At 61.9% G+C, this 15,532-nt stretch overlaps 1 protein-coding gene across 5 annotated transcripts in view; it reads left to right on the top strand.

The window, feature by feature from the left end:
* LOC107516304 (DAB2 interacting protein) overlaps positions 1 to 15,532 on the top strand; it is a 117,238-nt gene that overhangs the window by 83,186 nt on the left and 18,520 nt on the right. For all 5 annotated transcript variants that reach the window (XM_036218284.1, XM_016155920.2, XM_036218286.1 and 2 more), the window contains 6 exons: positions 6,188 to 6,341; positions 7,962 to 8,060; positions 8,945 to 9,499; positions 12,590 to 12,734; positions 12,822 to 12,966; positions 15,292 to 15,528. In XM_036218284.1, coding sequence (XP_036074177.1) covers positions 6,188 to 6,341; positions 7,962 to 8,060; positions 8,945 to 9,499; positions 12,590 to 12,734; positions 12,822 to 12,966; positions 15,292 to 15,528 — 1,335 coding nt within the window. The remainder of the gene's footprint in view (positions 1 to 6,187; positions 6,342 to 7,961; positions 8,061 to 8,944; positions 9,500 to 12,589; positions 12,735 to 12,821; positions 12,967 to 15,291; positions 15,529 to 15,532) is intronic.

Genomic DNA, 15,532 nt, shown 5'->3' with positions numbered 1-15,532 from the left:
CAGAATGTCTTTTGAAAACTCCGTTAAGGCTGCAGCATTGTATGGAAAGGGTGGCGACGGGTCTGGTGAGGATGCTGAGGGTGCCTCTCCTGTCCGGGGACCAGAGCCAGCACCCCTGCACCCCTGGCCTCTCCCCAAGCCCTGTGGCCAGAGTGGCCAGGAGGCAGCAACGAGGTATCGCTCTGACCATATTACAGTGGCGGCGGTGGTGGGAATAGGGAGTCATGGTAGTTAACCAATGGTCCCTTACATTTATAGGGAGTCGATGTGGGGGGCGGGTGCTTTCTGAAGTAGATCAGCAGCCTGGAGAGAGGAGGGAACCTGTTCAGGGCCGTGCAGCGACGGATGGGCCCAAGGTCACATGCAGATTAAGGGCGTACTGGGACAGGAGCCCGAAGTAGGTTCCAGGACTGTCCCACAGAGTCCTCTGGCCATTAGGATCCCGGCTTTCACTTCTGGACCTGATCACCCGGCCAAGCCACTCTTTTCTCCACGCCTCAGTTTCCTAAAGCTTCCTTCATCGAATCCCTTAAATTAGCTGGTGGAAGGGGCGTCCCAGGAGCCAGGGCTCATCAGACCTCTTTGCGCTCCTGCTCCCCCTTTTCACTGGGGCGATGCTGCCCCAGTGCGGGGTTGCCGGGAGAAGGCGGTGCGTCGATGTGTGTACCTTGGTGAGAACACGTGCTGGTAAATGGCTGTGACGTCCGGGCTGTCACAGCGCCGGCCATTCAGGCAGCACATGTGGGGCACCTCTGGGAGCCATAGCGCGCGATGAGCTGCCCCATCTTCCTGTCTTGGTTGCCAGGGTGTGGGTCCTCTGCCAGATCAGCTCTGCGGCGTCAAGGGGGAAACAGGCTCCCAGGGGTAGGGTGAGGGCAGGAGACCAGGCCCCTCCCAGCCCAGGGCTCAGCATGGGTATGGGGACAGGGTCACACTGGTTCCGGTGACTGCTAGGACCTGCCCCCTTGCCTTGGACTGAGAGAGCCCTGGGCCAAGAGGGAACACGCTCCCAGGCCAGGCCCTGTCATCCCAGGAAGACTTCCCAGGCATAGTGGCCAACCTCCCTGCCTTTTAAGGACAGGCCACGTCTCTCCAGGGCCTTGGGAGCCACCAGGCGGCTGCATTCTTCTCCCCTCCCCTGGGACCCTAGCCGGGCCAGGAGCGAGCGCTGGCCTTCTCAGCAAACCGGTTCCCAGGCCAGCCTGGCAAGGCCGGGCTTGGGGAGAGATGGCTCTGCCGGACGTTCCGCGTGGGGCAATGTCCTGTGTGTGTCCTGCCACTAGCTTCTAGGACGCGAGTCCCCTCGCCCCGACAGTGCCAGGACCCGGGTCCTCCTCCTGTGGACAGATTTCCAGCACAGCTCTCTGCACCCGCCAGGCTGTGACGGGCAAAAGCACGTTCTGACCTGACTCCAGGGTCCGCAGGTGCTGCCAGCCCTCCGTTGGGCATCTCCTCTGCAGAGACCAGCTTTATCCAGGATTTCTACCTCTTCCAGGCCTGGCGAAGGCAGTGGGCAGTGGCATGGGACCACACGAGCTTGTGGCTGGGAGTTTGGGTCGGGGGAGCCACAGGGACCCTCTTCTTCTCATCACTTCAGGAAGTTAAGGGATTTTTGGTAGACGTAGTTTGTCTCGTTTTGCAGATGGGAGAGACTGAGGCATGGAGAAGGTAAGGAATTTGGTCAGAGGAAAGGAACAGAGAATGGCCTGGGAAGTCCTTCTCGTCACCCCAGATGGCAGGAGTGTCACCTCCCTGAGAAATGTCAGTGGCAATGACAGGGTGTACATTCTTCCTCAGCCTTGTCCACAGCTGTACCCCATTTTTTTAAGTGTATAAACTATTATCAGACAAAGCCTACAGATTTATTTCTTCTTGGACACACCCACAGTCCAGCAAAAAAAAAAGAAGAAGAAAAAAAACTTCTCCAGCGATGTCTGGCAATGAGGCAAGTGACTAGAATAGATCAGAGGGGACTAGAACCGTCACGAGTGACTGATGGGGGTCACCGGCGTTTATTCCTCCCCTCCTGGGCATCTCCCCCACGTCTCATTTGATGCTTACAGCAGCCCTCTGTGGAAGGGATGTCATTGTCCCCCACCCACGGATGGGGAAACTGAGGCCTGGAGAGTTGAAAGACTTAAGAGCATTCTAGGCCGAGTGTTTTACAAGGAATGGAGATCGGTTTTTACTCCTACAGCCGGGCACCCTTGACTCTAGGCCCTCCTGCCCGTTCCCAGCTGCAGGGGTGGGGGTGGGGGGTTGTGCGTGTCTGCGTGCGCGTGTGCGTACACTCCTGGGGCTCACCGTGCTGCGTGCCTGGCCTGTGACTCCAGCACTGTGACCCTAGCAGTGCAGGCATCTCCTCTGTAGCACGCTTAAAAGAGTCTCCCAGCTCCTGTGTGCACACCTCCGGAGACGGGTGCCTGCTCCCTCTAAAACCAAGCTAGCCTGGCCCCTTTGGGGACAGCTGTGACGGAGCTGGAATTGGCTTCTCCTGGCCCCAGCCCCGCCTGCTGGGAGCATGCAGGGCAGCCCCCTCTGCCCCTTTGAGATTTGGCGGGTAACTCTGAGCCTCACTTTCCAGGCTATATAACCCCTCTTAACTCACTCCGCCCATAGCTGAGAGCATCCTCTCCACATCAGGGCTTTTTGGTTATTTATTGCAGGTTTTGTTTTTTGGTCTCCTCCCTCCTTAAAATAATGGGGACTTTGCTGAACTTCTGTGTCACTAACCTTTTAAGAGAAAAAAAGATGGAGTTGAAAAATAGCTCGTGGGTTGGCTGGAAGGCTATCAGATAAGGCCATGGCCCAGGAGCTGGGACAATGTCCCCTTGTTCTGCTCCCCGGCCCTCACAATGAGCTGCTGTCGATGCCTGGCTGTATCTCCCACAGCAGCTCTGCCCGTGCCCGCCCGCCACGCTTCCTCGGCTCCTGGGCCCTCTGCCCCAGCCAGCCCCCCTGGCTCTTCCTCCTGGACCTGGAATGAGTGGGTCACAGTGAGCACGTCAGCTGTGTATGGGCCTTTCCCTGCCGTCACCTGCGGGCAGATGGAAAGGCGAGCCTTGCGCTGATGGAGTTGGTCTAGGACTCTGCTGATCGGGGTTCAGTCCCCCTCAGCTGCTTGCCACTGGGGCATGCCACCTGGCCTTTCTGAGGTTGTGGAGCCTCAGTCCAGACGGGTGGTCATGAGAATTAGGTGAGGAGACAGCTGGGGAGATGGCGTGGAGTGGGGCTCAGCCACACAGCCTGGGTGTGAGCTCCTGTCTGTCTGCAGAGACCAGGGCAGCAAGATGGTGGTGGTATTCGGCCTGGACTTCGAAAACTGAGAAAGAAGGATTTTGTTAGGTCGAGAAGGTGGGAGGCGGGGAGGGAGGATGGTACGGGTTCAGGAAACAGCGTGGACATAGGCCTCCAGAGGGGGAGGACGTTCGTGCTGGAGAGGCCACGTTGGGTAGAGGGGCCAGTCTGGTGAGAGGGTGCTGCTCTGGCCTGGACGGAGTAGACCAGTGGGGTACCCTTGCCTGGCTGTGCCCAGGCCCTGGCCAAGACAGCTCTCAGTAGCAGGGCAGCAGGGATTTTGCCCTAGGTGCAGGGCAAGTCTCACGACCCCGTGGCCTTGGCTGTCCCATCTGTGACCGGGGAGTCATGGCACTCCCCGCTCCTGGGAGGCGTGAGGATTCCACGCTGCCACACACACCGGGCAGCGGTCAGGGCAGCGGTCAGAGCCCGGCCCTCCACTCTGCAGGAGCAGCCACACCCTCCCACGTGGAGACATGCCGGGAGATGGGGAGGGCCGGGCCGCCCCGCCGCAGCCAGGATACCTTCACGTGAGCTTGCCTCAGCCCTCTGTTCAGCCAGGCACCCTCCCAGTGAGGCCTGGGCCAGCTGGGGCATGTTCGTGGGGAAGGAAGAAGAGAAGGATTCTGCAGCCACAGGCTCCAGGCTCTGGCTGCTTTGGGGTCTGTCCCGGGCCTGCTGGGCTCATGGCTATGGAACCGGGGCCCCTTGGGTCTCCCCGGGCAGACCCAGCCCACTGAACTGCGACTCCCTTTCCTGTCCTCAGCCAGCCCGTTCAGGTGCCCTGGGCAGGAGGCGGCCCCAGCGTGCCAGCTCCTACCTTTGCACTTCCTGGGTGCCTACTCCACCCGCCCTGACTCCCAGCAGGAGTTTCTGGGCTGGGCTAGAAAGCAGCGTGATCCCGACCTGTAGCCTGGGTTTTCAGCCCTGGGTGGCAGGCCTCAGGACTGTGGGTCGCAGCTGCTCCTTGGCTGGTGACTTCCTTAGCACCTGAGGCAGGGCTGCTCTCGCACTGAGGTGTGAAGCCACATCTGGGCCCCTGGAGTCTGCCCTGCGAGGTGGGTGGCCCAGGGTGGAATCTCAGCTGCCGGACGGCAGACCCACCTGTGGCGTTGGTTAGTGCCGGGAGGGCTTGGAGGGTGCTCATCACGGGGAAAAGCCTGTCGTCACCTAGCGTGGGGTGACGTGGTAGGCGGGCCTCGGTGCATGTGTGTGAGACGCTGCCTCCCAGAGAGAGGCCGCTAAAGGAACAGAGGCACCCAGCTACGATGCCGGGGCTCCGGGCCTCACTGAGGAGTTCCGCACGTGCGCCCTGCGGGAGTTCGGGCTGGTTCCGACCTGCTTTCAGCTTCCCTCACAGCCTTCCTCTGGTCTGTCTGTCCATTACCTCAGGGCTTTCGGAAGTCCCGCCTGAGGCCATTAATACGGTTTAAGTGGTCTGAGTTCTACCATGTGCTAGTTTTGTGCTAGGCATGGGGGGCGCAGTTGAGGGGATACTGACTGTGGCTCTTGGGTTGGGATGTGGGGTCCCAGTTCTAGTTCTTACTCCCATGCAGTGCCTAGCACAGGACTCCATGTTGGTGTGCGCTGTTGCCATGGAGATGTGGAGTTTGGGGTGGTGGGTGGCCTCTGGGCAGGGCCTGTCTGCTTGTCTCTGCTTTCCAGAGCCCACACGTACGTAGTGTTCTCAGTCTGCTTTACCCTTGTTGGTCATGGAAGCAAGTTACAGGGTGTATGCCCTACGGAGAAGTGTGTGGTAACCCTGCCAGGCCTCCCTGACCTGAGATTTGGGGTGTTCAGTGAGGCAAGGAGAGGATGATGGACTGAGGCTCGGGCTTGGAGGCCAGGAGCTGAAAGGCAGAGGGGTTGGGGGGAGGAGGGCTGGGCGAGCTAAGCCCAGGCCGGGTTCCATGGGCGTGAGTAGGGGCAAGGCCTGGGCAGCTTCTGTGCCAGGGGCAGGCGTAGGCCTTGGTGGTCCGCAGGCTTTTCCTGTGCCCCAGCTGTGGGAGGGGGCTCCAGGGGGCACCGCGGTGTGCTGTTCTAGAAAGGGGCATTCAGACCTCTCTCTCCTGAGGTAGACTCTGCCAAGCACTGGTGCAGGGCCCATCCCATCCGAGGCACTTTCCATGTCACGTGCTGAGGAAGCCCAGGCTTAGAGATGGCGGTGGTTTGCCCAGGGCCACATAGCAGGTGGCAGAGGGGCCACGTCTGTCAGCCAGTCTGGGTTCAGGCTCCTTTTGGGCACCAGGTGGTGTTCACTTCTTCTTCCCTTTGTGCCTGCGTTGAGCCCACTGACCCTGGCCTGGGCCCAGAAACCCTGGCACGTGGCCCCAGCCCGCGTCTCGGCACCTCGGGTGCTGTGCAGACTGCCGCATCCCTTCCGGCTTGAGCCTCACTGTCCTCATCTGTAAAATGGGTGCAGCAGAGATCCCGGGGGCTCCCTGCCTCACGTGGGGCTGGGGGTGGAGTGGGATGGTGTATGAGAAAGGGTTTCATTGGCAGTGACGTTCTGGACGATGAGGACTGCTCTGATCTCAGACGGACAGGGAGGGCTGAGGGGAGGGGAATGGGGAAGGCGGCCTGGGTGGGGTCCCTTCTTTCCCTTGGGTCCCCACACTCAGTGCCAACTCAGCTTCTGAGCAGTGTCCTCGTCCTCGGCCACTTATTCCCTTAGAGTCTGAACCGCTAACCCAGAGTCCCGCGAGGGGAAAGGGGCTGGTGAGGCCCCCTCCCACTGCCCCCTCCCCCACAGCTGCCTAAGCTGAAAGGGATGGGTGGGGGTTGGGAGGGGAGTCCTTGCCCAGAGGAGGAGCGGGGAGGGGAAGGAGCAGGGCAGGGGAGGGGAGTGGCAGGCCCAGCCTAACACACCTGGCGCCCCCCCCCCCCGCAGGTCCCATCTGATGCCGAGGCTGAAGGAGTCTCGCTCCCACGAGTCCCTGCTCAGCCCCAGCAGCGCGGTGGAGGCGCTGGACCTCAGCATGGAGGAGGAGGTGGTCATCAAGCCCGTGCACAGCAGCATCCTGGGCCAGGACTACTGCTTCGAGGTGGGTCGAGCTCGTGGCCGCTGGACGCCGGTGGCCTCTCCTGGCCAGGCAGGCCTGGTCTCCTCCAGGCACCCTCATGGAGTATTTGGTGACCTCAGCTTTGGAACAATGGCTATCACTGGCTCATAGCTTTTGACTCCCAAGAGACCAGGTGGAGCTCGGAAGTGGGGGCCTTGGAGATGGACCAACACCGTCCTCTATACTGGCAACAGCAGGACACTCTGGGAGAGGCGAAAGGGGGAAAAAGCCCACAAGACTTGCTCCAGCCCCAGGGCCCATGTCTCAGGCCTGCTCACCCTCCTTAGAAGGCCCCCAAATGCAGTGTATGATGGTGGAGAGTACCCCGCTTTCTGGGCCAGTCTCCCCGCTCCAATTGAGCCAGAACCTTTTCTGCCCTAGCATTCTGTGACCCAAGACTTGAGAGCAAGCAGAGGGGCAGCAACCCAACCTGGTAGGGCTGTACCTGGGGACCACTTGTCTGGTCCCTCACTGTAGAGAGGGGAATCTGAGGTCCAGAGAAGGCAAGAAGACGTGAGAGGTCATTCAGACCTGCAGTCAAGCCAGGACTCGGTTGCAGGTGTGCCTGGAAGTTGCTCATTGCTTCTCTCATTATTCGTGTTCTCTTCCCACCTTGCCCCCCACTCCTACCCACAAGGACCTTGGCATAATTAGGGGAGCTCTCCGATAGAGGACTGAGTCTGCTAATGAAAATCAGCCACTCGGGGACTGGCGCGGCAACCTCCTGGCATCCGCCCCGCCCCGTGCCTTCTGTCTCTGGTTCAAGACTCCCGGTCCAGCCCGGCTCCATCTGGGCTCTGGCTTCGTTGCCTGGGACGGACTGCAGATAGTGCCTGGGCGTGGAAGGCTGGGGTACCCATAGCAGGGGGCTTGTGCAGGCCCTTGAGCGGCTAGAGGGGGAGTATAGTTCTCACTGTCGAGCTCTCGGCGTGGTGCCCGGGACAGCAGACCAGAGCAGGTGCAGCTTGGGCTGGGCTCCCTCACCTGGAGGGGACCCGAGGGTTCATGAGAGTCCCACAGCAAGGGGAGGAGTAAGGGTAAGGGTTCCAGGCAGGAGGACCCCAGGGCCCAGCACACCCAGACAGCCCAATTCTCATTTCTCTAGTCCGGCCCTAAAATGTTAAGATTCTCCGACCATCACTGTTGGCACTGTCACTTAGCTAAACAGAACTGTCAGAAGGTATCAGCTAAGGGATGGGTGATCCTTGTGCTTACCTGTGGCTCCACCTGAAGAGGGAGCCTCGGGTTAAGCACTGCCCTTTGACCCCGGCAGGCATCCCCAGCCTTCTCACTTCTCGTCTCTGGGAGAGTGAGGCTGGAGTCAGAAAGGTCCTCTCGTAACCACGAGAGGATGCCGAGGCAGGGGCGAGGAGCCCAGGACCAGGCGCAGGACTGGGCCACCTTCCTGTCCCTGGGACAGTGGTCTCAGCGCACCGCCCGCAAACACGAAATGAAGGGGTCATTCTGCGCCTCGTCCTGCCTCCCTGAGGCTGTGCTGCAGACCCAGTGGCTGAAGCCCCGTCAAGCCTCAAAGGTCCCTGGTCATGCCCAGCCTGGCCGTGTTCTTCTCCCCTGTGACACGGTCCTTTCTGTCCCCCACAGGTGACAACATCATCAGGAAGCAAGTGCTTCTCCTGCCGGTCGGCAGCCGAGCGGGATAAGTGGATGGAGAACCTGCGGCGTGCGGTGCACCCCAACAAGGTAGGCCTGCACCCCCTCTTGCCAAAGCCGGGGGCGCGGTTGAGGTTACACTCAGACTCCGACATGAGGGCACAGGGGCGGGGGTCTTTGGTGGCTGGAGTGGGGGTGGGGCAGTCTGTGTAGAGACAGGGCCCAAGTGGGCCCTGGAAGCGGGGTTCTGGTTGGCCAGACTGGCTCGGGTGCTGTGGGCCTCCGTGCTCAAAGCGCACACAGCAGGCTGGGCAATGTAGGCGATTTGGGAATTGGGTGCTGGTGTCCTTCTGCCTGGATCTCTTTGGTACCCCCTTCCCCCCTGACCAATCCCTGCTCACCTATCCAGTACCAGCTTAGACATCTGTCCTGACCTCCAGGTGAGCACCACTGGCCCAGGCTGGTCCCCTCCTCTCTGTTTCCACTGCCCTCTGGGCTTCCCCCATCAGGTTCAAGGGACCCCGGGTGTAATCATCTGCTTCTGCGTCTGCCTTCCTGGCTGACACGAGGGCCCGGGCTGAGTCCCAGTCACTACAGAAGGGGCCTTAGCAGTGATTACCTCTTAAGCAACTTTACAAACTCCAGAAGAGCTTATGAATAGCACAGTGGCCTGCCACGTGTCAAGCACCGTGCGAACCTCTTACTTCATCTCTCACTATTTATTCCTGTTTTGTAGAGAAGGGAACTGAGGCTTAGATTAAGTCCCTTACCCAGGGTCAGTGAGCAGAGACCCAGCCCCACGTCCGTCAGACTCCAGAGCTGTCCCTGGCCGACCCCACCATCGTGTCGGTGCCTGGGCCCCCTGCACCAGCTCCCAGGGTCCCCCCGGACCTAAGAGCACTTCCCCGGCTCCAGGCTGGACGGTGGGCAGGTAGCTGGCCCCGCTGCGACCAGGGTTTCCTGTGCCCGTGCAGGACAACAGCCGGCGTGTGGAGCACGTCCTGAAGCTGTGGGTGATCGAGGCCAAGGACCTGCCGGCCAAGAAGAAGTACCTGTGTGAGCTGTGCCTGGACGACGTGCTCTACGCCCGCACCACGGGCAAGCTCAAGACGGACAACGTCTTCTGGGGCGAGCACTTCGAGTTCCACAACCTGCCGCCCTTGCGTACCGTCACCGTCCACCTGTACCGGGAAACTGACAAGAAGAAGAAGAAGGAGCGCAACAGTTACCTGGGCCTGGTGAGCCTGCCCGCCGCCTCGGTGGCCGGGCGGCAGTTCGTGGAAAAGTGGTACCCAGTGGTGACGCCGAACCCCAAGGGCGGCAAGGGCCCCGGGCCCATGATCCGCATCAAGGCGCGCTACCAGACCATCACCATCCTGCCCATGGAGATGTACAAGGAGTTTGCCGAGCACATCACCAACCACTACCTGGGGCTGTGCGCGGCCCTCGAGCCCATCCTCAGTGCCAAGACCAAGGAAGAGATGGCGTCGGCCCTGGTGCACATCCTGCAGAGCACGGGCAAGGTGAAGGTACGTGCTCGGGCCCAGGCCGGGCCCCCCCACGTGGCGTGGCCCTGCAGAAGGGCCCGGTGACGCACGCAGTTACCTGCGGCTCCCCACGTTCACGTCGTGGCTTTCAGCCCCAAAAGCCAAGTGGGCCCCCTAAACCCGAGTCGCATCATAGAGTCGGGACTTCATGCCCCTGCGCCCCGTGCTTCAGCTGATCCCAGGGGCACAGGTATGGAGCAGTGGATGGGATGGCAGCTCGCAGTCAGGAGTAGGTTTTAAGGGCCCCCCTCGCCGCCCCATTGGGCTGGTCCCTGAGGCTCGGAGGGAGTAGGTCACGGGGCCAGCCTTTCTCAGCACGGGGGACCCCGTGACCAGACACACGTGTCCAGTGAGGAATTGAGTTTGGTTGACATCCCCAACCGATGACCACCAGGGTACAGCCACTATCGTAGCCCTAGCCTCACCGCTGCCACACCAAGACACACGGACACATGGTCACTTTTATAGCCATTTGATGGTCAGCCAGCCATGGCTGTAGTTGTCCCCAGGTCCAGAGCCCACAAACAGTGCTTGTCCAAAGCCATCCAGGCAGGCCATGCTGCAGGGCTAGGGGGGACCAGCTCTCCTCTCCCCACCTCTGACCCTCCACTCCCCGCCAAGCCAGGCCACCGTAGCCCCCACCCACCTAGTGCTAGAGATAGTGGGCTCCTTCAGGAATGCTCCCCATCACCTTCCCACCCAGCACAGTGGAGCATGGTTCTGTGGGCTTCCAAGGCAGACCTTCCCCCGTCTCCACCCTGCCTCCTTCCTTGGGGGGAGCTGCCTGGAGGTGCCAGGGAGGAGGATTAGACGGAGGTTTACTCGCGTTGCAGAGGGCCTTGAGGGCTGGCCTCAGGAGTTGGGCCTTTGCCCTCTGGATTTGGTGTGGCTTGAGAGCCGAATGGCCTGTGGTGTGAGGGACTGCCCTGGGTTAGGGTCGGGGGTCAGGGGAGGCACAGGTGGGGGCCAGGCCATGGGTCCTCAGGGCAGAGCCCACGGCACATGACTGCATCGGGCTGGCCTCTTCCCTGTTCCCAGAGGCCCTGGAGAGGGGCGGCCGGGGCTGGAGGTCCCTGGCCGCCTTCCTGCTCTCAAGCCCCACTGCCCTTTGGGCCGGAGGTGTGCAGCGAGTGTGGGACCAGGGAGAGAAACAGCGTGCGCTCGGTCTCCACATCATCAGCCCATCTCCTTCCCCCACCTCCAGCCTTCCAGCCCGACTGGGCCAGGCCGCGAGGTGGCCCTCTGGCTGCACTGTCCTTCATGTCCCGGTCAGCAGTGGGAGGGGTGCTGGGAGACAGCGAGTCGAGGGCGGCCCGAGGCTTCCGGGGCCTTTTCCACTGCGGTGTCTGTTCTTTTAGTACCTGGCCCCCGAGGGCCGGGCTGGCCTGGGAAACCGATGCCAGTCTGAAGGGGCTTTGCTCTCAGGGCTCCCCGCCTAGACGAGAGGCGAATCAAGGTGCTTGTGGAGGGAGGCGGCAGCCAGGGTCCAGCCTCCCCTGTGGCCCTCAGTGCGGAGTGCGGAGCAGCGGGCGGAAGGACGGAAAGTAGCTCGTGCTGCTGGGTGACTGGCGTCTGGCGCTCCCTCCGTTCACAGAACTTGGGAACCATGGGGTGTTCTTGGTGAGGGGCGGAGCTGCCCTCCCCAGACTCTGCTCTCCTGGGCTGTGACCTTGCAGAGTCCCTGTCCCTGGACTTCTCTCTACCACCCCCTCTCCCTGAGGTATGGTGAGAGGAACAGGGCCTGGAGAGCAGGAGACCTGGGCCAGCTGCGTGGCCTTGGACAGGCCACAGCCTGTTCTGCGCCTGTTCCCCACGTCGAGTCCCAGCTCTAAGGGGAGCACCACCTCATCCCCGCCAGGGCCCAGCACCCACCCAGGAGTTTGGAGAGGCCCGTGGGCATGAGCAGGATGTGCAGTTTTACCTCTGTTTCTGCACGTCCAGAGAAGGGGACCCTGCGTGTCATCTGCATGTCGGGAAGGGCTCCTCAGGCTGTGTGGTCCTCAGAGGAGCCAGCAGTCGCTTCCCCAGACCCTCCTGTCCCTCCTTTGGCCATCAGGGTCTTCTGCACCTAGATCTCTGTTCCGTATTTCAAAGGGCCACTTGTGATGTCAGAGGGACCCAGAGTTGTACACACCAGAAACCCTGGCCCACGCTGGCCGCCTTGCAGCTTCTGTGCCGGGTGGTCCCTGCCCTGCCCTTCACCCTCCCTGGGGTCTCCAGCTCCCTGCCCGTCTCCTCCTCTGCCCCAAACCCCAGGGGTGGCTGCGGGCGAGGGGAGGCGGGGGCTTCAGAGGGAGGGAGTGCCCACCTGGGCAGTCCAGCTTCCCAGTCAGGAGGGAAGGTGTGGGCTCAGGCTCCCTGCCCGTGGGACCGGCGAGCTCATCAGCGTAGCAGCTGCCCCCCCAGAGAAGTCTGGGGCACACTGCAGTGAGGAGCTGCTGCTCTGGGTTTGCCAGGTGGCCAGTGGTGCCACAGCCTGCCCACCCAGGTCAAGGTCCCTGCTCTCACCATCTGAGCACTGGCTCTCTGCTTGGTGACAGGCCTGCCTTCCGGGGCAGCTGGACAGCTTCTGCCTCTGTCTTGTTCCTCTTCGAGGGACCACACAGAATGAGTCTGTCTGGTGTGGGAGACCCCATCGGAGTAACAGATAGATAGTGGCAGCTGCTCATACAGTGGAGGGAGAGTGGCCTGTTTATCCTCTTTGGCCCCGATGGTGATGGCGGTGGTTGGAGGAGTTCTGCTCCCGTCCTCCAGCCAGGCCTGGTCAGGACCGAGCAGGGATTTGAGTCCAGCCGGTCCGGCCATGATACCCGTCCTCGTGGCATGCTTTTGCCCAGGTCTGCTTCCCGATCCCTGGACCCAGCTTCGATGTCGCCAGTGATGGGCATCTCCCCCGACCAGGCTGCCCTGCCCCCACTCTATGGCCGCCCCCATGGATGGGCACCAGCGTCTTGACGATGGAGCAGTGTCGAGAGGCAGGGCCTTTTCTTGGCCAGGGAGCGGCTCTGGAATCCTGGGGTGCTGCCTGCCAGGCCCGCTCAGGTCCAGTCTCCTCACTGTTTGCCTTCCCAGGACTTCCTGACGGACCTGATGATGTCGGAGGTGGACCGCTGTGGGGACAATGAGCACCTCATCTTCCGGGAGAACACCCTGGCCACCAAGGCCATTGAGGAGTACCTCAAGCTGGTGGGCCAGAAGTACCTTCAGGATGCGCTAGGTAGGGAGGGTGAGGCTGGCAGGTGGGGAGAGGGTGAGGCGTGCCCACCAGGTCCTCACTGCCCCCTCCTTGCCCTCCGGGCCACAGGCGAGTTCATCAAAGCGCTGTACGAGTCGGACGAGAACTGCGAAGTAGACCCAAGCAAGTGCTCGGCCGCCGACCTCCCCGAGCACCAGGGCAACCTCAAGATGTGCTGCGAGCTGGCCTTCTGCAAGATCATCAACTCCTACTGGTCAGTGCTGCCTCGGGCTCAGCTGCCCAGCGCCTGCCCTCTGACCCGCCCGACGTCAGGGCGCCCGCAGTGAGCCAGGCGCTGCGCTAGGCACGCGTGCGGTGTTTTGATTCGGACAGCTTGGCGAGGGGCCTCTTGTTGCCTTGTGCCTGACTCACGAACAGGAGAGCTGAGGCTGAATGAGGGAGTACCACGCCTGCTGCCTCTCGGCTTGGGGGGTGACACCGATTAGGCCCTGCTTGGCACTTGCCTGGGCCGGGAGGAGCGCTTACCCCCGCATCTGCCCGTGGGAGCTTGACGCTTCATCGGAGGCTTGTGATCGGGCCCGGGAGGGGCTGTGCGGGAATCCGGACCACGGGCAGGCCTCCCGCTTGCACTGCGGAGAGCGAGAAGAGAGGACTGGGCTGTAAGTGGAGCAGAGGCCTGCAGGTGCTGCCGGCCCTGAGGGCAGCAGGGCCGTGCGGAGCGGGCTGCTCAGGCAGGACCGCGGCTGGGCCGGAATCGGTCGCTGGGCCGCTGCCTCCAAGGCTGGTGGCCCGCATGCCTGCCTGCTCCTGGGGCATATGTGTCTGGTGGGCCCCTGACCTAGTGCAGAGCACAGCCTCGTTATGGTGTGGTGCGCACAGCTGTCCGGGGCGGGGACCTTGCTGTCAGCCCCAAGCAGTGGGGTTATTTTCACACCGAAGGAGCTGCCCAGGTTTTCTCCTTGGTCACTACTCGAGCTCGTGACGGGCATGTCACTCTCCCCTGGAGCCCCTCTCCTGACCCCACAACTCCACCCCCAGCCACACGTCCTTCCTCTCTCTGGTCACACTGCTCGCCTTCCTGCTTGACGGCCTTACGCCTGGCCCGCCTTGGTGGCCCTCCTTGTCACCACAGTCAGTTCTCCCCTCCTGGGCTGCACAAGGTGCTCACCTAGGGCCGGCCTGGCCACTGGGCCTGGGTCACAAATGATCCTTGACATGGGGGCAGGGGGGCAGGGGTGACCATAGAGCCCGGAACTCTCTGGGAATACGTTTCCCGCCCTGGGGCCAGGCTTTGTTTTCACCCTGCCCTGCTGTTCCCAGGGTGGGCCGGGTGTGGGAGGCAGGGAAACATGCCCGGGGACAATGAGTTTCCATTTCCTCTTTCTGGTGTTTGTCAGACCCAGAGGCACCTCTCAGTTCTAGACAAGGCCATCGATAGATGTCACCACTCAGTGCCTGCCTCCTGCCCAGCCCTGGCCAGGCACTCCAGGGCCAGGGTTGGAGGCTGCCTGCCCTCACAGTCTCTCTAGCCAGTGCCTGTGTACTCACCGCATTCCCCGCTGAGAGCCCGCTGGGCTGGGCGCTGAGCTTGATGGGCAAATGCTTTCCAAGTTGATCGAGGCCTCGTATGGCCTCGGGATCTCAGCCTTAACATGGCGCTGTGAGCTCGGCAAGGCAGGCCTTGTTCTCAGTGTAAGGGTAGGGGAACTGACAGCCAGGAGGACCCGGCACTTGGTCAGAGCATCCGGAGCTAGCGACAGCCAGGCATAGCCTGGGTTCAGCAAGTCCTAGGTCCTCGGCAGCCCAGGGTGGGAGGCCCATCTTTTAGGGTAAAAAGATAAGAAAGCCACTTAAAGGTCGGTGTGGTGGGGCCTTGTCATGGCAGGTTGGGGATGCTCAGGGAAGAGAGCCCCCCAGCTGGGAGCGGGGGACACACTCACTGGGTCCCCCAGGGAGGTCACTCCCTCCGTTGCCCATCCCCTCTAGGAAGTAGCTGTGTCTTCACCCTGTGGTTAGGCTAGCCCCATCGTGATCACTCCCAGCTCTGCTGGAAACCTGATTCCCACAGTGTCATTCAAGCGAAGGGACTAAGTCGCCAGAGGCAGCGATGGGAACGAAGGAGCAGTGGTCCATCGCGGTCGTTTCCCTCACCCTCTCCTGGACCCCGATGCCTGCAGTTTGGGGAGGAGGGCTGAAGGGAGGTGGGACCATGAGCTGGCCCTTGCCATCGGTTCCTGTTGGGACAGAGGCCCGGCGCCTCCGGGCTTGCGTTCCACCCCCCTTGGCCCCTTCGTGGAGAACCCGCTGCCCTGCCTGGAGCTTGGGGGCGTCGGCTCCTTCAGCTTGCTGAGCACTCCCTCGGTGCCTTCACTGAGCTGTGCCGTAGCATCCCTGCCCAAAAGGTCATAGGTCGCTGAGTAAGGGCCCAGGGAGCTCACAGCTGTCAGGGTGGGATTCAGGGCCCTGTCGGACCCAGACCCAGGTCCCCGTCGGACCCAGACCCAGGTCCCCGTTCTGCACCCTCCTGTCCTGGGCCCCTGCCTGACCACTGGGCCCACTCCTGCCTGTGCCCACGCAGCGTCTTCCCCCGGGAGCTGAAGGAGGTGTTTGCCTCGTGGAGGCAAGAGTGCAGCAGCCGCGGCCGGCCCGACATCAGCGAACGGCTCATCAGCGCCTCCCTGTTTCTGCGCTTCCTCTGCCCGGCCATCATGTCACCCTCGCTCTTCAACCTGCTGCAGGAGTACCCCGATGACCGCACGGCCCGCACCCTCACCCTCATCGCCAAGGTTACCCAGAACCTGGCCAACTTCGCCAAGTGA

This window comes from Rousettus aegyptiacus, unplaced genomic scaffold (genome assembly GCF_014176215.1).
Source record: "Rousettus aegyptiacus isolate mRouAeg1 unplaced genomic scaffold, mRouAeg1.p scaffold_m13_p_3, whole genome shotgun sequence".
Classification (NCBI taxonomy): Eukaryota; Metazoa; Chordata; class Mammalia; order Chiroptera; family Pteropodidae; genus Rousettus; species Rousettus aegyptiacus.
Note: the sequence above shows the minus strand (reverse complement) of the source record. Positions and strands in the feature narration are given on the sequence as shown.